At 41.0% G+C, this 22,908-nt stretch overlaps 1 protein-coding gene across 8 annotated transcripts in view; it reads right to left on the minus strand.

Moving 5' to 3' along the window:
- Positions 1-22,908, minus strand: part of OTUD7A (OTU deubiquitinase 7A) — a 121,598-nt gene that overhangs the window by 11,266 nt on the left and 87,424 nt on the right. For 7 of the 8 annotated variants that reach the window (XM_064668317.1, XM_064668318.1, XM_064668319.1 and 4 more), the window contains 6 exons: positions 22,029-22,205; positions 18,700-18,918; positions 9,781-9,882; positions 8,225-8,352; positions 7,032-7,144; positions 697-824 (listed from right to left, as the gene is read on the minus strand). In XM_064668317.1, coding sequence (XP_064524387.1) covers positions 697-824; positions 7,032-7,144; positions 8,225-8,352; positions 9,781-9,882; positions 18,700-18,918; positions 22,029-22,205 — 867 coding nt within the window. The remainder of the gene's footprint in view (positions 1-696; positions 825-7,031; positions 7,145-8,224; positions 8,353-9,780; positions 9,883-18,699; positions 18,919-22,028; positions 22,206-22,908) is intronic. The other variant, XM_064668321.1, reaches the window with a different exon arrangement.

The raw sequence follows: 22,908 nt of genomic DNA on the forward strand, positions 1-22,908 counted from the left end.
ACTGAAATTACCACCCAGCATTTTCCTGTGGAAGTAAATTCCTGTGAACTCCATCACCTGTTTAACATCTTCCTTTAACCAACCAGACATCCCCCTTTAGTTAAGCAACACACTATCATGAACTAGTATTCTGTGAGTTCGTTGTAGAAAGTGAGTGAAGTGAATTTAATCCTTCAAGTCCTTCTCAGACAGTGTCCAGCTGGCTCCAACATTTGTGTGCTCACATGTGCAAATTGAATAAAACATTCTGGAAACGTTTGAATGATAAGCTGCAAGGGAGTTATTAAAAACAAAAATCCAAGACACACATTGAAAATTCAATTTTTCAAAGATTAGATTGATTTCTGCAGGGTTTTAAGGGACACCAAAATAACACAGCAAAATTAGAACCTTGTTAACCTAAACCAATCACAAATGCATTGCGTTCTGTAATGTGATGGTTATTAAGTTTAATAGCCAATATCTAGGATAAACAGATTTTCGTCAGGACTTACGTGATTATCCCATAGTTTTTACTTTTATCTAACAGAAATGGATTGAGCATCATTCTGTGCTTTCTGGTTTGTTTTTTCTTTCAAAAGAAGGCAGCAGCTCTCCCATAAACACCCAGGTATGTGACAGCTGGGTCTGTCGTGTGTGGCAGGTTAGGATTGATTCCATTTCCAGAGGAGTGGAGATGTCCAACCAAGCTCTTACCTTCTCCCCCTGAGTCTCGTAACATCGTGTCTGCTACTACAACAATAGGTCTTCTCAAAATGTGGGCTAAGACAAAAACATGGAACTCTTCCAGGCTCTCATACACTGGGTCTTCTGCATTATCCACTCTGGAAGACACAGCATTGAGACTGTTTTGAGCCAGCTTGAACCAACCACTGGAACTTCAGTGAATCAGCACATCCCAGCAGCTGTTCATCCTTCATTGTCACTTATATCCCACTCTTCTGAAACACATATTCCAATTATTGAAATAGGTACCATAAGAAATAGGGAAGGAGAATGCATTTTTGGAAATAAAATAATAGCAACAGAGGAAATGTTTTCACTTGCAGACTCCATGCCAGTTCAGTAGTCAGCAAAATTAATTCCTTTCTGATATTGTTTGGTAGCCTAGCAGGAATAGAAAAGGTGATTCTTAGCCAAGCTTTTGGAGTAAATCTACTTTTGTCACAGAAATCATAATTTCACGTGTCACCCTTGGCACACAGATCCTACAGTGCCTTTCTAGTTCAGGTGAGTTTACCTTGGCAATGTAAGAAACACTGATATCAATTTGAGCAGGAGGAATTTAACTGACAAAGTTGTCAGCTTTTTTTTTTTGATTGTTACCTTTTTTTTTTTAAGATGGGGAGGGGTTACCTGTGTAAGGAACTGGAGATTCACTGTCCTATTAAATTTTCCAATGAGCTGAATTTCACCTGCTTTCAGGGAGGCTGATGCAGGAGACATTCACTGATCGAGCAGTGAGACACCTCTCCTTCCCCATATCCCTCCTCCCATTACCAAAACTCATCAGGAATTTTTCCCTGATGTTCAAAGTAAATTCCCCATTTTATAATTTCTTCCCGTACTCCTCATTGAACTCTTCTCCATGGTTGGCTGTGACAGTTTTTCAGCATTTGCAGTCCTATGTCACCCTCAGAGCAATTTTTTAGCCAAAGGGCAGTCAGGAGAATCCTGTTATTGGCAAGACAGTGTGCCAGAAAGATTTCCAGCTATTTTCTCAATTAGTATTTCCTGACTATCAGTCCTAATTTTTTTTTTCAAATCCTCTAATTATTCCTCATCTCCTAGTTGATGAGGTTTCTAGAACTGGAAGGCACATTCCAGATGCAGCTGTCTCAGAAGGATCTCTGTCCCTTTGCTCAGCTGGTGACATGCCCAACTGCACAAACTCCAAAATTCCACTGGGCATCTTTACTCTCCAGTATCACATCAAGTTGCTTCATTCACTAGCTATGACCAAATTCACAGTTTTCAAACCCCTTCTCTTCTGTTACACATCATGTTCCATCACTCCCTGTCCCAGGGTCAGAGTGGCTGAGGTGGTGAGGGAGCTCTGGAGGTCCCTTGTCCAAGCCCTGCTCCAGCAGGGCCACCCAGAGCTGCCCCAGGCCGTGTCCAGACACCTTTGAGTCCCTTCACAACCCCTCTGGGAAACCTTTCCAGTGTCCAGTTCTGTATCATCAGTGCCAGTAATTCATGTGGGCTGTTTTGTATTATTTCAGTAGCACTGCTGAGGATTCAGTATGAATTTTCCTTAAGATTAATGAGAATGAAAAAATCATCATTAACAAGTGTCCATGGCAACCTACCACATCCTTTGATCTGCTTATCATTCCACTTTTTTCCATGGATCTTTATTTATGCTAGCTACATGGCCATGAAAATTGTGGACAAAATAATTTTGTCAATATAACGTGGAAGCAAAGAAAATTTAGGAAACTGAAATTAATTCCTCTGTTCATTTAAAGCTAACTTTAAATAATGAAATCCACTTATACACAGATCTGCATTGCACAATCCTGCTCAACCAGAGCACTCTGACTAAATAATTTATCTTGATTATAAGAGCACATTAACAGGAAAAAAACCCAAACAGATAAAAATAAAAATCTCAGTCTGACCTACAGGACCACTGATACCTGCAGTCCAAACACAGTGGACACCTACTCAGCACTCCAGAGAGACTCTTTCCCCTATGGAAAATCTAATTTGTACTGTAGCCAGCAAAGCAAGAAAACCTTTTCCAAAAAGCTGGACTGGGAAAGTCACCTCCCCTGCTGTTCCACCTGGCTGTGTGCTGGCTGCTCCTCTGCTGCCTGGAAACTCTGAGAAAGATCTGTCCTTGGATTTCCTTCTAAACAGCTCCCTATGGTCACCTTGCTCTTCTCCCCCACCCAGAGCCTCCAGATTCTCAGTGAGTCCAACAGACTCAAAATGGCTGTTCCAAGTTCAGGTTGAGTTTTGGATTCATGCAGAGCATGAGAGCAATGCCCACAGACAGTGAGAGGCACTGAGACAACATGGCAAGTGTAAAGTTCTCCAGTCTGGAGGTCTGTTAGAAGCATGAGATCAGAATGATGTCTGAGTTTGCATCTCTATTTGCCACCATTTCATTTCTGACACCTCTTCTTTTCCTGCTTAACAATCCTCAAATAAAAACCAACATAAAGCACAGCTGCAGCTCAACAGCAAGTCCAAATTCCTGCTGTAGGTGAGGAACCTGTCTGTTATTTCCTTACAGGTGTTTAGCACTGAGCTTCAGCTCAGACAGAAAATGGCACAGCCCTGGGACAGTCTTTCATTCTTCAGGAAAAAAAAGGTATTTTGCATTGACTAAAGGAGACACAGAATGTGAATGCTTTGAGTCCCATATCTGAATCACTGGGCAGTTTGAATATTTCCAGGCTGTGTTTGGCTTCAGTACAAGTTACATGAACAGCAAATAGGCCAGATGAAAAGATGTGTCAGCCATTACAAACTTCAGCTAATAATCAAAAGATACACTGTTATAATGAACCATTTTCTATCTCCGCCCTGTAATTGTTGCATATACTGGACAGTTTAAAAGAAATATTACTCCTATAACAGACACCAGATCAGATAAAAATCACTTTAAAGGTATTTCTTTGTTAAATGGTCTAAACTAAATTCTCTATAACATGAGGGCCTTGAATGGCTTCAGTAGTTGTGTATGAAGAACTGTATGTTCTCAATACTTCACCAAGTCCAGAACCTCAGAGAACACCTGCATCTAAGAGGTATTTCCTGTCTAAATGTTTGGGGTTTCTGCATTAAATAAAACTCCAACAACACACGGACGGATTACAGCAGTATTCTCTCCCTTCTTCCCCATTTAAAATCCCTTGATTCTATTAATAAGATAATGTCAGCAGCATAGAGACAGGCTACAGGTGACAGAGTTCATGCTTCCCAAACCTGCACTAGCTCAGCCCACGACACAACACCCAGGTTTGGAACAAGTGAGTAAAAACAGTGCTGTTCAATCCAGCAACAGGCTCTGACTGGCAGAAGGCTGCACAGGGAAGGAGGGAGCTGGAATTTTCTCTTAAGCAGGATGGCAACAGTTAGGTTCTCAACACAAAACAGAGTACAAGACATTTTCCTTTTTTCAAAGCAGTTGCTTCAGTTCAGTACCCCTGGCTTTGCTGGTAAATGGAGATAAATGAAGCAATTAAGTTAATCTAGAATTCATTTTTTACATTTACAGAAAGATGTGCAAATCTGTTTCAAAACAAGAATCTGCTTCATAATGAATTGGTTTGGTCTGCTTTAGTGCTTGGAGGATTTTACATGTTGGAAATGAGAACTTATGAACCAGGTTTTCCTGTGTTCCCTTTTTCTTTCTTTCCAATTTCCCAGCCTCAGAACAAGAGTGCTCTCAAAGGAGGGATCTTGGGAGATTTAGTGACAACTGATCTCCTCTGCACGTAGTTCACTCTGAAAAATAACTAAAATGAGCTTGCAGGTGAATGAGGAAGCACAATTCCAGACTCGGCTTTTCTGACTGAATTCTTTTGAAGCAGATACAACTTCTGATGCTGTAGCTAATTCTGACACCAAAGGAAAATTCATCTCATCTACAGTTCAAAGACTTATGGGCAAGCTTTCTTAATATAGCACCTAACAAGAAGACATAATATACCCCCCTCTCAAAAATACTATTTTGATATTCCTTTTCCTTATCAAAGGCCCTACTTTGAACATGGGATCATTAAATTGAGAAAGTAATTCATTCTGCCACATTCATTCTGTCTTCGAAATGAATGTAAGGAGAAATACATATTCACATGTTTAATGGGCTGTTTCTTGCCTGATTCTTCTTTCAGTGTTCACAGGAAAAATTAACTGTTGCCCATTTATACTTACTTTATTTAGATTTGCAAAAAAGATAAATGCAAGCCATGATGAGAACATTAAACCCAACTTAAATTGCTTCTTTATGTAATAGTACTACCCCCTGTGTAAGGACCTGGGAACTGAAGGTAAAGGTGGTTGATGCCTGGCAAATGCAACATTTGAGGGCATCTCTGACTAGCAGATGCTATGTATGTGAAACATATAGAATGAGACAGATAGAATAAGGCCAGAGAAAACTGGGGCTGAATGACCAAATTTATTAGAAATACAAACTGAGCTGCATTAGAACACTGAACTGTATCAACAGGAAAATACCTACAAAGATAGGAAACAAACTAGAGACTAAAATGAAAATAAATCTCTTTTTTAGCTTCAAAACAGAAGAAAATGAGACACATTATGGTTGACAATTTTCTAAGCAATGTCCTCCTGCATTTGTAGAATTACCTATGTTTAACATAATAGAGTCAAAAGGAAAATATATTCTTTCACAGCCCAGAGAACGTCTATGGACTTTGTTACTCTCATTGTGTTGTCTGCCTTCTTTTGTCAATTTACTTATCACCACATGGAATTTTCTGCAGGGGAAACAGTAGCTAAAGAAAATTATGCACCAAGTAAACAAACACTAAATATTTTTAGTGATAAACACTAGACACAACAATTAAAGCTTCTGCATTCTTAAGGCTGATCCATAATCCTATTGTTGGAAAGAACTGCACTGAAAGTGAGGGGTGGTTTATCATATCACATTATTTAAAGTAGATTCTATATGTGGATCAGGGGTATTTAAGTGTTGTAGATACTGTTTCATCCCAAACTTTTTCACAAATATATTTCTGTATTTTTCCATTTACATTCTGAACATCTGAACTAAATGCAAGGCAGGAGACAGTACTGGGTTTTTGCCTGAGACCATCAGTTTGTCTGATTCTGTTTATAATAAGCTCATTGACTGAAATGCTACTAATTGAGTATCACAGAAAGATTAAACACACAGACTGAGCTGGTCTTCAAGAAAACACACCCCTCCCTTGCCTTCCTGGTAGCACTGGGTAGTAACAAACACTCCAACTCTGCAGAGTGCAGTCAGAGCAGCTGCAATCAGCCTGCCCATGGAATCAGTGTGGATAAACAGCCAGGGAACTGGGCAAGGAAAGAATTGGATGTGGTTCTTAGAAACACAGACAAACCCTCTGCAGAACCTTCCAGCAACATCAAACTGTGCTGGGATGACAGGGAATCAGTTTGATGTTAAATAAACAGTCCTTAAATACTTCCTGCATTTGAGGGCATTTTGGATGTTACATGGGTTTAACAGGAGCTTGAATAGTCAAAGAAAGTGCAACTGTTCCTACTGGTGCAACATTAATTACCAAATTTTTAGTTAAGTTTTTTAATAACTGTACAAAGACTGAAGTAGCATATTGATTTTTCAGAATGGCTTCATGAGACTACAAACCGTAACTCAATATTCTGCCTTCTCTTTAAAAAGATACTGCATCCAAATATTTAATCTTTAGCTCTAATACCAAAAATACGACTTTTTTCCCCTCCTGTATGTTTAGGGTTAACAGCATTTTAAAGTAGAAACAAATTGAAGATTTTGTGTTTGAACTGCAAAGCAAAAAAGCACTGAAATAAATGTATGAATATGAGAGAATGGCTGTGATCAAATACACAAGAGGTGATATCCAGGCACAAACCATTTTCTTGCAGAATGCTATCAGAAGGTGTGATGTTATTCTGTCATTGTGTCCTAGTAAAAATATCCAAGCAGGGGCCACCTTCCTGCTGAGCGTTCCCCAAACAGAAAGCTGCACTTCTTCAGTGAGATGAGACACTTCATCTCCTTGAAGCTAAATGAGACTGACAACATGCTTGTTCCAGAAACAAAGAAATTAGGATTTATTAAATTCAGACTCTTGGATACAAAGCGACCTCAAGTTAGTGTGGTAACTGTACAAGAAAACATAATGAAAATGCTAAATATTATAATAGGATATTCAGATAATTACATTCTACCAGGCTAAAAAAAGCACAAGTCAAAAGGCCGTTTGATGGTGCTGTAAACACCTTCATTCAGTTGTGCTGTATCGTTTTCCTGCTGAGAACAAACCCTCCAAGCCCCTGCCCTGCTCTGCACTTACCCCCCACCGGTGCCTCCGTTCTTGCTGAAGTGTGTCCGGGGCTCACTCGACGCCAGTTTGAGCAGCTCGTTCCACTCCCGCTCCCACTCCTCCTCTGTGTACACCAACCCTGACTGGGGGAGAGAGGGAAGGGCTTTACATCCTGCTGGCACACAATGGAAGCAGAGTTCTGCAGCAGCCTTTAGCACTGACTGATTTGTGTTTCACACAGGACATGGTTTAATTTCTTGGACCATTAATAGTTCAACATTTCTATTTAGGTGAAAGAATATTAACTTATTAAAAACGATCTCAACTAACTGCATAGTGGATTATATTTCTAGATGTGGGTCTCTGCTGCTATCGCAGTGCTCCACTCCTGAGAGCCACTTATTCACACAGAATTCCTTGTAACCATGGTTAACGTGCTTTACTGCCCATTTCTGGAGGTTTGCTTCCTTCCTAGTATCTGGAACTACTATGAATGCTCTCCTGGGCAGACAGGTGATGCTTTCTCCTTCTGTTCAAGAGCAAAAATGGTATAAAAGTGCTTCTGTACCCCTGTTTTTTCAGGTAGCCTGTAACAGCTGAGTCAGTCACAGCTCAGCTGTGTTCTCACTGACTGCTGCCAACAAAAAACAGATTACAAATATGCCACAAACATTTAAGCATATTCACTTGTTTGCATCCAGGATTACTCCTGAAATGGGCTTTCCTAGCCACTGCTTAGGCACAGAGGTCTTCAGAAAATAACATGTTGAAGTACAGCTTTCAATCAACAGTCAAACCAAATCTACCAAATTATTTTAGTTAAGAAACATCCAAACCATATTTGGTTGCAGCTCCAAGAATCCCAATTCCCCATTCTGGGAAATCTCTCCCAAATGGGGGTTTCTCTCTCTTGTGGATTTCATGCCCTCATTTTATAACACTTGTGACAGCTAAATTATGTATTTGGTTTTGAAGCCCCAAATTTTCTACAGGTTCTAAACTTAGACCTTTTTAGGGACAAAACTCTGCATAGATATGTCCACAAAGCTACAAACACACTCTCTCTTATTCTGATATGAAAATTCTAAGTAGAAGCATCTCTTTCCCTGTGCATTATGGAAGGCCAAGGAATTTGATAGCAATGGAAACTTTCACACCAAACTTCAGAAGAATACTTTTAACCCTAAATGGTATTAACAAGACTGTCTTCAGGCCATACAGACCTCCTTATTCTGCTGGGTCTGTTGCCATCTCCATCTCCTTTTCAGTGCTTCCCTCTCAGCTCCACTTCTCATCATGGTGTAGAGAGCTTTCCGTAACACCAGATCCCGGTCGTGGAATCCCCACATCCCTGAAGCAGCACAAGAGGACATTCAGTTTGAAACAAGCTGCAGTGAAACACAAACAGCTGATATATAATTTAGCATTCTCCTCAGCAAATAATTCTCTCACCATTTTTAAGGTTTCCAAAAGAACCACTCAGTATAAATGTGCTCATGAACAACAAGAGGGATTCTAACAAATTTTAAACTGTCATTAAGGAACGACTAAGGACTTGAGTTATTTCAGGGTTTGCTTGCAGGCAACTTCAACTTTGCTGCAAGCCATGGAATATTCAATGCACAGGTTGGTTTTGGCTGCAGTTGCCAGCAGGGTTTGCAGGCACAGGAATGTTAATGAGCACTGCAGGCACTGCTGAGAATCACAGCTGACACCAACACCCAAAGGCCTCCAACACTCACACAGTATGAGGGCAAATCCCTCTGGCTTCAACACCCAAGTGAAGAGACGAGCATTCAAGATGATAGAAAGTCTAAAAATATGACCAGCCACAGGCTTTTAATCTCATTTTAGGATAATAAAACATCTTTATGTAGTTGGGAATAGTAACCCTACACCAAAAGAGAGCAGAGCTCTCCCAAAGACATGGGCCCATGGACAGCCACATTTCAGTGTCAGCTGCTGTTCTCAGGTCCAAACACTCCAAACATTTGCTGTAAATAACATACAATTCTTCCTAATTAAAAATGAAGTGAACAAAGATAAAAGGATACTTGGGAACAGCAAAACCTCTTTTCTTATTACTTCTTTCAACAAGAAGAGTATCTTCAAAATATTAAAAATCCCAGTGTTTTTAAAAAGTCACCTCTTAGAGTTCTGCTGGTGGAAGATTTTAGCAACTGCAACAAAAAATAAGTTTCCTCATAATAGGTTAGGATAGAGAAAGCATATCAAAGACTTTCAGCTTCACAGGTTTCTACTGATTTGCAGACAAGCTTCTAAGATCTTGTATTAACAATTAATTAATCAATTGGAAATTAATTTAATTCACCCCAAATGCTGAAACTCTACAAGGAACTAAGAGAGATAATAGCTTGATATTGCATTCTTGAAGACAGCAAGAGAACTGTTTAACAAAATCAAGAGAATGACTGCAATTCCTTGTGCACAATGAGGACAATCCTGCAAAAGCACCTGGAATTTGCCTGTTCCAGAGCTGTTAGGCTGGGAACAGGAAAATATAAGGAAAATGCAAATCACTGGTGTTTTTTAATACTGTTCCAGTTATCCTTCTTTTATAATTTAATAAAACTTTTATTCCCCTGCTTTAGGCATGCTTGAGGGAAACAAAACTGCAGTGGAATTTGAAGAATATATTGCTCCAAACCAGACTTTTAACGCAGGTCTTTGCACCTCCCGTGTTTCTGAGCCTGCGCTGGGGATGGAGAGAAGCAGTCAGCGTTTTTGGCAGAGGGTTCACGTGCAGACTCCCCCTTACCCAGAGAGGCAGCGTGCAGGAGGCAGTTCCCGTCCCCCGTGGTGGCCAGGGGCAGCAGGCGTTTGCAGCTCGTGCACACTGTGGACCACCAGTTGAGTCGGCCTGAAAAGAGAGAACCTGCTGAGGGGGTGCAGAGGGGAGGGAGCAGGACACGTGCTGTGTGCAGGAAGGCTCCTCAGGAACATCCTCTCTGCCAAATAAGCTAAAATGTACACTCAGAAGTGAAAACTGAAAAGATTAGAAACAAGAGGCAGATAAACTATTCTCTAAATGTATTTGGAAAAGAAGAGAGCATCTTTAATTAAATTGCATTTCTCTTCTCATATGCTGCATCCAGGGATGGATTTCCAGGGAGTTTATTGCCTAAATACCATTATAAGTCTTGCTACCAGTTCCCAAACATAATTGACATTGGCCTCCCGTACACAGATGACAGATAACATTACAGTAATAAAGTATTTTTTTTGTCAAAATACAAAATTAATATGTATGTGGCGATCAAGATATTTTACTGTAAGGTCTGTTTATTAAGTAAAGTCGTATTGTTTCAACAGCTGATTCTCCTCTCATTTACCGTAATGTAAATCATTATTAGATCCACTAAAACCCAACAGCTGCACTACCTGAGAATTAAAATGAGCCCAACACATAGCCCAGGGTGTAGTATAGCACATGGCTTTTCTCTTTGAGAATATTTAGAGAACCACTTATCCATCATTGCTAGTGAAGCATCTTTTACAGATGACAAACCAGAGATGGATTATGAGAAAGACTGATGAGAGGAGGGATATTTGACGTACCAAGATGAAGTAAATAAGTCCTGAAGACTATCAGTGCCCAAGCCAACAGTGAAGGGCATCATTCCTGGCACACTGGTTGCCATGTGGGAACTCACGGGAGGGTTAAATGGCCAACAGAGCATTTCTGACACAAAGCAAGAGAATGGGACTGATTGTAAAACATCTTGGGGGATGAGGAAGAGCAGCTGATTACCAGTGATGAGTAGAGCTGGTACACTTCCCAAGACTTTTGGCAGGTCTGTGGGTAATGCACAAGTGAATAATTGAATGAATAATGCAATAGGCGGCCTGTGGTGACTCCACATCTTTGTTTGTCCTCTTTTGCAGACATTTTCCCCTCCAATTTCTTGACTTGCAAGCTGAGAGGAAATAGTGGCTATATATTTATACAGTCTTGCACTTAAGGTTAAATCCCTCAAACAGAAGGAAGTTCAAACAACAAATAAACTTCTCTCCATTAATAAGCTTTCATTACAGAATTATACTGAAGTTCATTTGTAACAACAGGTAACACATGTTATGGGAAAAATAATATAACTATTTAATATGCACCCCAGTTACTTGTTCTGGCTACTAAGAACTATGTACTTAAATTGCAGTTAGTATGGGGTGAGTATGACACTGTAAAGATGCAGAGCAGATGAACAACTAAGCACATTTGGTAATCCTCATGATTTTAGCAGCTAGTTTGTAAATGAACAACACCTCAGACTAGGCTTACTTAGTTCTAAGTTAAATATGCATTAAAGAAGCTTAATTTAAAGCACTATTAGACAGCCTTTGGAAATAAGGAGTAATCATTTTTAGCAACTCCTGTATCTGAAATAACAACTTGCAACCTGCTTTTTGCAGAATGTTTTGGTGGAATCATGTTCAGTAATAAGTTACAGCAAGGTGCTGCATAAAGCATAGTTAGAAGACCTAAAACCAGACAGACCTTAGGTAGCATTTAAGGACATAATGAGTGGCATTGCTTTGCAGAATAACCAGCAGCTGTTGGTAACAAATGTCAGAGTCTGCTGTTTATGAACATTTTGAGTAATGGAAGGTTTCTATGAAAGTGATCTTCCATCCAGTAGATTATGCAAAAAATGTTTGTGGGCTTGGTTAACATAATAAAGCTTATGGCTTACTAAAAAATTAGCTGAAAGGGGTTTATTATTGGATTATAACAAAAAAGTGGCACATTTTCGTTTTTCAAATCTAGTGCTTATAGTTGATCCCTGTAGGGACACAACAGGAAAGTGGAGCTTAAATGAAAACTGGATACAGTTCTTCCTTGGGCTTTTTTCTGTCTGCTTTGATAATACAACACTTATGGACAAACTAGACCCATTTCTCACTCTTCCTCCCTCTGTTGGTCTCCTACTTCATCTTGCTTCTTACTTTGTCATAAAATTAATTGAATCTTAAAAAATACAATTTAAAGAAACTGATGTTATTTTACAGCAAAAATACTCTTGAGATTTAATGTAGTCATATTCTAAAATTTGATCTCAGTGTTAGATCAAGATTAAAAGTCCTAGCCAGGTGTCATAGTTTAGCCCCCAGCTGACAACTAATCAGCCCCAGCCACTCACTCCCTGCTCTGGTGGGACAGGGGACAGAATGGAAGGGTAAAAGTGACAAAACTCATGGGTTAAGGTAAGAACAGTTAAACAATTGAAATAAATTTTAAATAACAACAACAGCAACAACAATAATAAATAAAGAAAAAGAAAATAAAAATAGGAGAGAGAAATAACCCCCCAAAAACCCACATGATGCAAATGAAAAAGAATTGGTCACCACCAAGCAACCGATGCTCAGCCAGCTCCTGAGGAGCAGCTCCCAGCCAGATTTCCACATGGTTTATATGCTCAGCATGATGCCATGTGCTCTGGAATATTCCTTAGGCCATCTGGGCTCCGCTCTCCCTGCTGTGTCCCCTCCCATCTCCTTGTACCCCCCCCAGCCTCCTCCCTGGCAGAGCATGAGAAGCTGAAAAGTCCTTGACTCAGTGTAAGTCCTGCTCAGCAACAACTGAAACATCAGCATGTTCCCAACATTATTCTCATACTGAATGCAAAACGCAGAGCTGTACCATCTACTAGGAAGAAAATTAACTCTATCTCAGCCAAAACCAAGGTCTAATTTTAGATCAAGATCAAAAGTCCCATCCAGGTCTATGATCTGGCAACATACAATCAGAGGGGTAGACACGAGCGCACAATGTTGCCCTTTATTTGCATAATACTTAAGACTTCAGGTGCAAACTCAAAGGAAATGTTAACACAATCTAGTATCCTTCATGGCTGAAGACTGCCAGCTATTTCTGTGTTCGGACATTATCCTACGCTGCACTACACAGCGTGTATCCAACTTGGCATGATGCAAAGCATCTCCTGGCTCTCCCTGCTCCCTGATCTGCAGGGCCCAGCAAGAATTCATCACTCTGATACCAGGTATTTCTTTTGTATTCTGTGCAGAGAAGCTGAGCCTCAGAGAAAGTTAATGTTGTAGTATTATTAATAGACATGTTTAAGTGTTATTTTCATAAGCCTCCATGTTGTATTACAAGCCACAGGTGTGTTGTTTTTTGCAGCAGGACTTACGGGCAAAAATTGCCCAGGAAGGTTCTAGATAGTTCTAAGACCTGAATGGCTCAAAAAGAAGCAGTAGAGAACAGAGAACACATTTCAAGTATTTACAGGGGCCAGGCCTGGCTTTCAGTATCATCCCCTTGAAGCCTTATACACTGGCACTGTACGAGGTAAGAAAGCATACAGCAAGAGGTGCTCTATACAGAAACTCACTGACAGTAGAAACAAGTTAAAAATGTGCCACAGAAATTATTCTACGTTATGACTATCCCATAAAGAAGAAATACAGCACTGTCCTCCAGTTTACCAAGGTCCATTTGTAATGTGTTCCTTGCTCAAACATGCACATGGTTGGTGGTACATGTACAGTCAACCAAATTCAAACCAAACATGAGTTTAAAGGAGATTTAAAGAACCTTTGTAGAAACTCTGCATAAACCCTTTGCTCCCTCTTCACGTTCTCCAGCCCATATTTTCTTTTTTTCTGGTTTAAGCTGCTAATAAATGAAATGGCTTTACAGACTTGGGAGTTTTCTTGTAGAATTAACTACCAAAAAGTTTCAAGGATGTAGCAAACAGCAGCTTAATATAACTTTCTCTGGACAGGGGAAAAGGAGATGCCACAAAGGACAAGACCCCTCTCAAGTGCTTATGTGACAGAATTTGGTTGCAGTTTCACTGCAGAGCTGTGAGCAAACCACAGCCTCCAAGGCCACTGTGCATTTATCATAACAAAAATAAGTCAGAATTCTTACAGAAAAAATGGAATATTAATTAAGAGAAAACCAAAGAAGGTTACAGATGGGAAAAAGTGTGAAATGTCATGTCACAGCTTGTAGAGTTCTACCTCAGATTGAGTGTGATTGTCTTTCAACACAATTCACTGTGCCATTAACAGCCCTCTCTCACACAGCCAGGCAAACCAGCCTTAGGCAAGTCCTCAAAGGCTCTGACAGAGCAGACACTGCACTGAGGAAACCCCTCCATCTGTGCACTCAAGGTCTGCCTTCCTGCACTGGCTGAATGTGTGGCTAAAGCTGAGACCTTGGATGGCTCTTCTTTTACTCATGGTTGGACATTTTGGAGAGCTTTCCCACGTGGAGTCTGGAGCATTTAATAAACAATATTTATGCTGTGACTTTTTCTTTTTATGGAAATACTAAAGCCAAGCTAGCTGATTATTTTCTTGAGATTGGTAAAAGCTTATTTAGAAACATGTTCGATAGTGGCAGAGTTAAATTGAAAAAATAAACAGTGGTAGAGTCTAAAGAGACACCTTGCTTACACAAGCTCACTCTCCCTAAGAAATCAGCCTTTCTGTCATTTCTCCAGTACATGGGATTTCCAGAAATCCACCTCTCATCCATCCCCCAAGTGGAGCAAGTCACAAAATAACATTTTCAGTTTCCAAAGCAAGTCTAATTCTGGACACCCCATAAAATTTTCAAAAGCAATCATTCACCCCAAACACCCCCCGAGTCCCCTCTGGAGTCCACCAGCAATAACTCATAAGAAGCTCAGGGTGTGCACAGGACTGCCCAGCTGAGGCAGCACAGGAGTTCACAGCCCACTGACAACAGTCAGACAGCAAGAGGTGCTGGAACCTCAGATCCTCATGTCAGCAGGGCCACTTCTACACTTCCCATGTTTCTGACTTGACCAGCTTTGTTTATTCTTAGTTTTAGGTCTGTACAATAAATGTGCACTTGCAAGTATTGATGCGAAGAAAATGACAAGAACAAATTTTCTACGTGGGCTTATAATGCTCATTCAGTGTCTGCTGACATTTTAAAATAAAGCATTCACCAATACATTTTCAGTGCTTCAGAAAGGCCCTCCTTGCAGGAGCTCTCTCTTTAGCCTAGCTGATGAAGTCAGCTTTGCAGTGGCATCTGCAAGGCTACTCATGTCTATTTGTGTCCTTGAAACGAAATGTCGAGCTGTGCATGTGGAAATGAGCAAAAGTGAGCAATGAAATAAAAGCTTCCCTTTCAGTCGGTGCATAAGGAACACAGCCTCTGTGCCCAGCTACTGACTGGAATGCAAACCAACACCCCTGGAGTGAGAGGGCACAGAAGGCGATGCCCAGGCCTGGGGGGCTGCAGGTACCAGACCCTGGGCCCAGGGAGCTGCACATCCACTGCTACGGCTTTGCTTCATCAGTTCTTTCATAACCTGAGCCAGACTGTTTTCTATGGCATCCCAGCATTTATCCTGCTCTGTGATACAGTATTTGTCACTCAGATCTGAATTACACAGAAATCAGGAAATTAATATAGCTCTCCTGTAATTACAATGGTTGCTATCCCAGCACCCTGCATGTACTGTGTGAAAATCTGTTAAAAATTCTGGGATAATAAAATGTTTCTACAACCTTAGAAGACGCACATTTTTTTTAACAAGGCTTGATTCTTAATGGTTTGGAATCAAACATTTCCATAATTGTGATGGATTGTTTTTGAGGACATGGAACCCATGCTTAACAGCATATTGCTGTTTACATTGCTTCTAGCTGTCTAAAATGCTTCTTAGAAAACACAAACATAAGCACAGAAAGAAAAGTGTAGGAAAGCAATTCTTGGATGTTCATACAGTGTACTTTTAACTTGTGTACTTTTAACTTTTGTATTGAATTTTATTTCAGCACTGCAATAGAATTGCTTTTTCTTTTAATTAAAAACACTGTGTTAGACCAGTCATTCTTCTGCCTGTTTTTTAAACTCATGAGTACAGCAGAAGTTTTCATAATATCTCCCTTTTGTGTCAACCCACACATTAACAACACACAGGGGAGCACGTATCCATAATGAAAATCAGTTTGCTGCAGCATAATATTTAGAATTATAAAACTCCTTTCACACAGACATCATTTCATACTACAAATATCTCAAGACACTCTCTGTCAAAACTGCACACCATTACTGCAAGAGCACAGAGATCAGTCTGCCATTACTTACAAGCTGAGCTCATTCCAGTTCTGGCAATAATCAACTGCTGAGTTTCTGAGATGGACAAAACCTCAAAATGTTTTTATGAATGTGGTGAATTCTATCCTCTAAGAGGAATATTTGGAAAGCACTCATGTAAGGAGTAGAGGGTACATTGCAGCAGTGGGGAGTGAGTAAATCATACTGCCTTTATTTGAGCCTTTCCTTTATAATCTCAAGCAGAATTTTGCAGTAAATCAGGAATTTTGCTCTGAGTTTCTATACAGAGAGGATGTAACCTGAACATTCTTTCCCCTATAGATGCAATGGTAGCAAGAGCTTAAGCACATAAAGGAAAACATAAAAACCTTACAGGCTTTTACAGACACCCAGACATGTGGGACAGTCTGTTGGTCATAATTCTGCTCTCCCAATCTATACTCTGGGAGTTGTAAGCTGTTAGTTCCCAACAAATTCCCTCCTCCTTTAATCAGCTTCTTTTCTTTTTCTTTTCTCTTGAAATTCCTGCTGCTATACCGAGCACACCCCTCTCTTCCTTCAACAACATCCCCAACCTCAGCTCCAGAACCTGCTGTCCTTCATGGGGTTGGGGTTGGTTTGAAGGAGATTTGAGGCCCTTTGCAGGGAATGCACCTTCTCTCCGCTTTTTATGTCACTGACCAAACCATAGGCAAACACTTGGTAGGAGACAATGTCTACTGTTAAGTGACTTTCCAATTAATTCACTCTCTTCATTTTGTACAACAATGTCTAAAATAGGCAGGAAATAAAAGGAAACTAATATCTTTACATCTAAAACAAAGACAAAAGGTTGGTTTATATGAAACCTTACATGATTTTCTTAAGCAAATTGTTTAATCTGTTTAACTTACTTAAACTGCACAACTGTTTCCCACGAAGTTCTAGATTATTTGAATGAAATACAAGTAAACTAAGTCTATGTAGGCTACAAGGATACCTGTGATCAGAACCACAAATACTTCAAATGGTTAAGACATCCCTGGCGGCTCTGGGGATGAAGGGACTTTTCCAGTGTCAGTCAAGTTACTACTGCCCTAATTAATGTGAAGAAAAGAATAAATGATTTATTCTAATTTTCAGAGAGATTTGAGAGAGGAATGCTACGAGGCAGCAAGTTTGGTAGTTTCTGCAGCCCTGTTTCAAGTTCAAAGCCAGCCAGCTCTCTGTGAATTAGTTTGTCAGCTCTAAATTCACATATTCTCTGATTTTAAGGTCAGAAAGCCACTGTGATCCTCTAGTTTATACTACATCTAAAGGCTGTAATTCCACTGAAGGAGGTAGCTCAAAAATGGTACTGTAGCAAGGGATCTTCTGAGAGCCCTGTGGAATGGGGAGGGTTTGGCAGAGCTGTCAGAGGAAGAGCCATTCTGTTTTTCCCTGTCCTCCTTGGGTTAGCTGGCTCTTAGAGAAACTAGGTATGTTTTCTAGATAGGTGACTGACAGTTTTCATACTTCATAGTTGCCTGGTGGCATTTCTACCTTATTTTATACTTTCATTTCTCCCAGAAAAAGGCCTTCTGAACACTGGGGTTTTTTGGTTGTTTGCTAGTTTTGTTGGGGTTTGTTGTTTTTTTTTCTTAAGCATTTACTGTTTGATGCTATTGTCTATGTCTTGCTTTTCAGTTACCAAAGCCAAAAAAAGAGCACATGACAATACATTTTAAGTATTCAAAGTGACACTAGATTAGCAAAGGTCCTGCCTAAATACTGCAATGCAGTGCCCTGACAAGGGGCAGTGTATGAGTCTGAGCTCACAAAGTGTGACTGGGCACCAAGGTTTGAGGATGAACACTCAGATCAATCTATATAGCAATTCACACACACAAAAAGCTACTATCTATTCAATATCCCACAAGTAGCCATGAAATCTGGTTTTAGAACTCCTTTAGATCACCAGTTGGGCATTCCACACAGATGTGTTCATTTCATGGTTCATTAATACACCTAATGTTTGATAATGCACAGATACTAATTATAAATACCTTTCCCCATATCCTTTAAAACTGGCTTAAAACTTTAAAGTACTAATAAATCTGAATTAATGATAATAGTAAATTTCTTCCCATTTTTTCCCATGGCAATACCGAAGTATTGCTCTAAAATTATGTCATTTCTCATTACAGAATAACAATTAAGACATAAAATACATATCTTAATACTCTTCTCTCAAGCTGCAATAGAACTTGAAGATGTTTCCTTTGACAGTCATTGAAATGTAATTTCCTCATGAGAACTGGAAGTACCAACCTTCTCTGACCATCCAGACTCATGTACTTCTCTATCACATGTCTTCCACATCAGTCCTCCTTTCCTTCCTCTCTCAGTTTCTTTGTTTTATTAACTAAATTTGACAGTTTTCTCTATGATGTTTTAAAAGAAACAGAGGATTGGGATATGTGTAGTTTTGCAAAGAGCACAGTATTTGCTTTTGCTCTCTGGAATTTATTCCCCATGCAGGATGTGCAAGCTCCAGAAATGAAGCATGACTAGAACTGTCAACCAAAAAGTGGGGCTGCCCAGCTGACAGATGGAGTGTTCACCCACTGCTGACACCCCAGTGTCACCCACCTGCCTGCTCCAAGGCCACCATGGTCGCCTGCTCGATCAGGTCGCGCTCGATGAAGCTCCTGAAGTCCTCACTGTACACGCTGAGGTCGGGCAGTTGGAATGTGTAGATGGGCATCTCCAAAGGAAACTGCTCATTGCTGCAGTCGTTTGCTACATGGGATCGAGCAAGGGACACTATGGCTGAGCTGGCATGGGAAATACCTCTGGAAAGGCGCTTTTCTGTGGAGAAAACAGATATTGCACCTGTAACACTGCATGGAAGGCCAGGAAACAGCAAGTCTGGGGAATGAACATTCGTTTCACTGAGGAATTTATTCCACTTGTTGCTTGCTACCTTTGTTGGGTTATTTCCCTACTGTACGAATTGCTTAGTTCCTACTACAGATCCCTACAGCAAGTCATAGGAACTTGTCTCTCCTTCTAGCAAAATGGAGAAGCTGTAAAAGTAACAAGATATGAAGGACAAGTATTCCTATAACATTTTTTTGATGTATCTTAAGTTTCCGAAGATTCATTGGAAGAAAAATTTAATGGCAGACATATGATAATGAATTAATGCTTTGAACTCCTAATTTGACTTCTTGTGAATAAAAAAATCCAGTGTTCTACAATCACTTCCTAGTGAATGTGCCATAGTCAGAACAATCTACCCAAAAGCACTTTTAACATCATAATGCTGAATTTAAGACAAACTCAGTTTTTATGGATATGCGTTTTCTAAGATTCTGTTCCATATAAATAATACATAGGTTAAAAAGAATTAGGAAATAACAAGCCTAGTACAAAAGAATGCCTTGTTTTATCAAAACAACTATGAGCTGATATCTTATACTGAATTTCTCTCTGGACAAATGCTGTGAAAGGAACAGCCAGGGTCATCAAAGCCAGTGTTAAGAAAGGGACAAAACACTGCTATTGTATCACTGCACTTCACTCTGTGGCCTCAGTTCTGGCAGCAGCAAAGGGTAACACATCCTCTTCAGGTGCTCAAACCATTCAGTCAGAACTCATGGAGCTGTTTTCCCTCGGTTTATTCTCTGCCCTGTACTCCTGCTCATATGTTTGAAAGCTGAAATGAATGTTTTGGAGCTGCTTAAAAAGGACAGGCATCAAACGTTACCCATCTGAGCTCTCAGGAGTTCACATCCAGTGACGAGTTTCTCTCTGCAGCCAAGAAGGGCCACAGGACCACGGCACCTTCTGTGCTTCAGCCAACCTGAGCTCAGGGCTGCACTGAGCTCTGCTCCCTCAGGGCAGCCTCTGCAATGGGCGGCAGCTGAAATTAATACTAGGAAGTCTCCTGGGCTTTTTACTGCATTTATTAGTGAGCTGACACCAGGTTTATGGAGTTTCTTACATTTTTGAATATGCAGAAAGCTTCCTGGTGGGATTTATATGATGTTAAATTAGATAATATTTTCACTGATTTTCCTTGGAAATCTTTATCATACTGGAAGCTTTTGTAAAAAATTATTTGGTGAAACTTCACCTTGGTAACTTCATAAATACTACCATAAACTAGCCTTTAGCAATTACCTCTCAAACATGCACAAAGCTACATTAAAATATGTTCCTGTCCTTCTACACCTTCAGAATAAGGCAACAAATAACCTTAGTTAAACACAACTTAAGCTAATAGTGTTTTAAAAACATCTCAAACTGACTAATGGTTATTTAAAATTAACTTTCCTGGAGTTTGTGAACTTTTGTTTCTCCAACGGATCAAAGTTTCTCCAGTTTTGAGAGCTAAATTATACTCCCTAAATTATCCTAAATTGGGGGAGAGGGCAGAAAGTTTGATTACCTTTGCATTTCTTTCTTCTCCCTGTAAATCTCAGCTAAATCACTTCAGGAGGGGAACAGAACTACAGGCCAGCATGTCCCTTTGACATCCCCTTGCTACCACTCCATCACCCCCTCCCAGCCCAGCCCAGCCCTCACCTGCTGGCTGCATCCTCCCCTCCTTGGTCCATAACAAGACCCTTCCCTTCTCTGCTCCTCCCTGTGGTCCTACATGGTAGAGGTGGCTCTCTGCCCATCAAGTCCTCAGTTACTGGGTTGGCAGCCAAGTTATGTCAGTCCAGGCATCTAAAGCCAGACGTGCCCCACATCCCCTGCTGCACCCCCTAAACACCAAATGGGCATTTCAGTGTAAACTATATCCCACTGAGGATGAGGGGACACAGTTTTATCCACTACAGCATGCTGCTCCTCCTCCCTTTTTGTGCTCAGTGCTTTTAAGGAGTCATAAAAAGCCCTACAGCTCCTTTTCTTCCCAGGGAGGTTAGCAGTTTGAAAAAAGCTTTACTGAAACTCCTAAATACTGGTGCTATTTCCTGTTTAATAGGGGGAAGAACCAGCAGGAGAAGGGAAAACCTTCTGTTCCTTTTAATGACTGCATAGAAGCCATCCCCAGGCCAGTGCTATTACCTCCCTACATGACAAGCTGTCAGACCTGTAGATTTATTTTAGTGCAAACTACAGTTCCTTGATAAATTAAAAATGCAATCCAACAGTCTGAGAGGGTGAGAGAGATGAAATTAAACCCATAAAAGGTCTGCAAACAAAAAAGCAAATTCTACTGCTTATCATCCTGTACTGGAAATTAACTGCTACATTTTCTTAAGGTTTCAATTTCTATTCAGTGGCGGATAAGAGGCAGTCCTTATTTCTGTGCAACTGAAAAAGAGTGAAATTTTAAAGCTGAAAGTTATTCACACATTTCATGCACCCTATTCACATACTGTAAGAATGCAAAGAGTGAAATACAGGCTTTTTAAACCTTTTTCTGTTTCAATAAGCATAGAAAATTACATACAATAGTGGTCTGTGACACCCTTTAATTAATTCCTTTTATAAGTACCATATTTTGTACTTTAACCACACATTAAAATAATAACTTGCAGAATGGAGGCCAAGCTCACAGCCACCAGAACATGACAAGGGGGGTGCAGAGCAGCTCCTGAACCCTGGGACAGTAACACAGTTCATGGTAATGAGGGGGCTCCCTGCTCTCTGCAGACAAACACAACGAGCCCTAAACGTGCTGGTCCCAGAGAGCCTGGAGCAGAGCTCACCTTGAATCATGTCATCCTGCCTGTGCAGGCAGGGCTGCTCACCTTGGGCCGTGTCATCCTGCCTGTGCAGGCAGGGCTGCTCACCTTGGGCCGTGTCATCCTGCCTGTGCAGGCAGGGCTGCTCACCTTGGGCCGTGTCATCCTGCCTGTGCAGGCAGGGCTGCTCACCTTGGGCCGTGTCATCCTGCCTGTGCAGGCAGGGCTGCTCACCTTGGGCCGTGTCATCCTGCCTGTGCAGGCAGGGCTGCTCACCTTGGGCCGTGTCATCCTGCCTGTGCAGGCAGGGCCGCTCCCGGGGCAGCGGGGCCGGGTTCTCGGGCTCCTGCCGGCAGGGCCTGCCCTCGTTGAAGGCCCGGGGCAGGTTGGCCGTGTGGCCCTGCCGGAGCTGCTCATAGTCACTCAGAGCCGCCGTCAGGTCCCAGTTCTTGCCTGCAAAACAGCAAAAGAACACCGTGCTCAGGGCTGGACGGGCAGCGGATGCACCCGCCCGCCCCACCAGGCTGTGAGACCCTACAGGAACACAGCAGTGCTGTGGGAACAGTGCCAGGCCTGCTGACTTGGGTAAAAGGTATCCACTGCTCTCCTCTCATCCACAAATCCAAAATCTATGACCCTTTATCACACAAGGTGATCGAGGCCAGGACTTGCCTCGCTAAGGTTGTGATCAAATGCAATTTAAATTGCTCAAAAGTAGCAATTTAAGATGAACACTAAATCCCACTGAGAGGGAGAATCATTCCCATCTGTGCCGTTGTACTAATAATAAATAATAATTAGGAGCAATGATGGGCAGACATGAGTGATAGTCTTATAGCCCAAAAGAGTGAGAAACTTCCTTATCTTTGTATTCACAGAACAGTAGAATGCAAATGCAAAATACTTCAGGTCCCTTTGTCTCATATATCAGAACGTGCTCCCTCAGAGGCTTTAAAAGCCTTTTAGGAAGCAGGTAATGTAGGACAGTGCTCAGTAACAAAACATGCAGTGAGAGGACTCAGGTAGTGGTTCCATGTCTGTGTGAGCTGCTCATGGAACCTGCCAACACAGAATCCTCCAAAAGATTTATTCCCCAGCTTCCCCCTCAGCATATTGCTCTGACCAGCAGCCACAGAATGCAGGTTAATATCCAGAG

Source organism: Pseudopipra pipra, chromosome 12 (assembly GCF_036250125.1).
Source record: "Pseudopipra pipra isolate bDixPip1 chromosome 12, bDixPip1.hap1, whole genome shotgun sequence".
Lineage (NCBI taxonomy): Eukaryota > Metazoa > Chordata > Aves > Passeriformes > Pipridae > Pseudopipra > Pseudopipra pipra.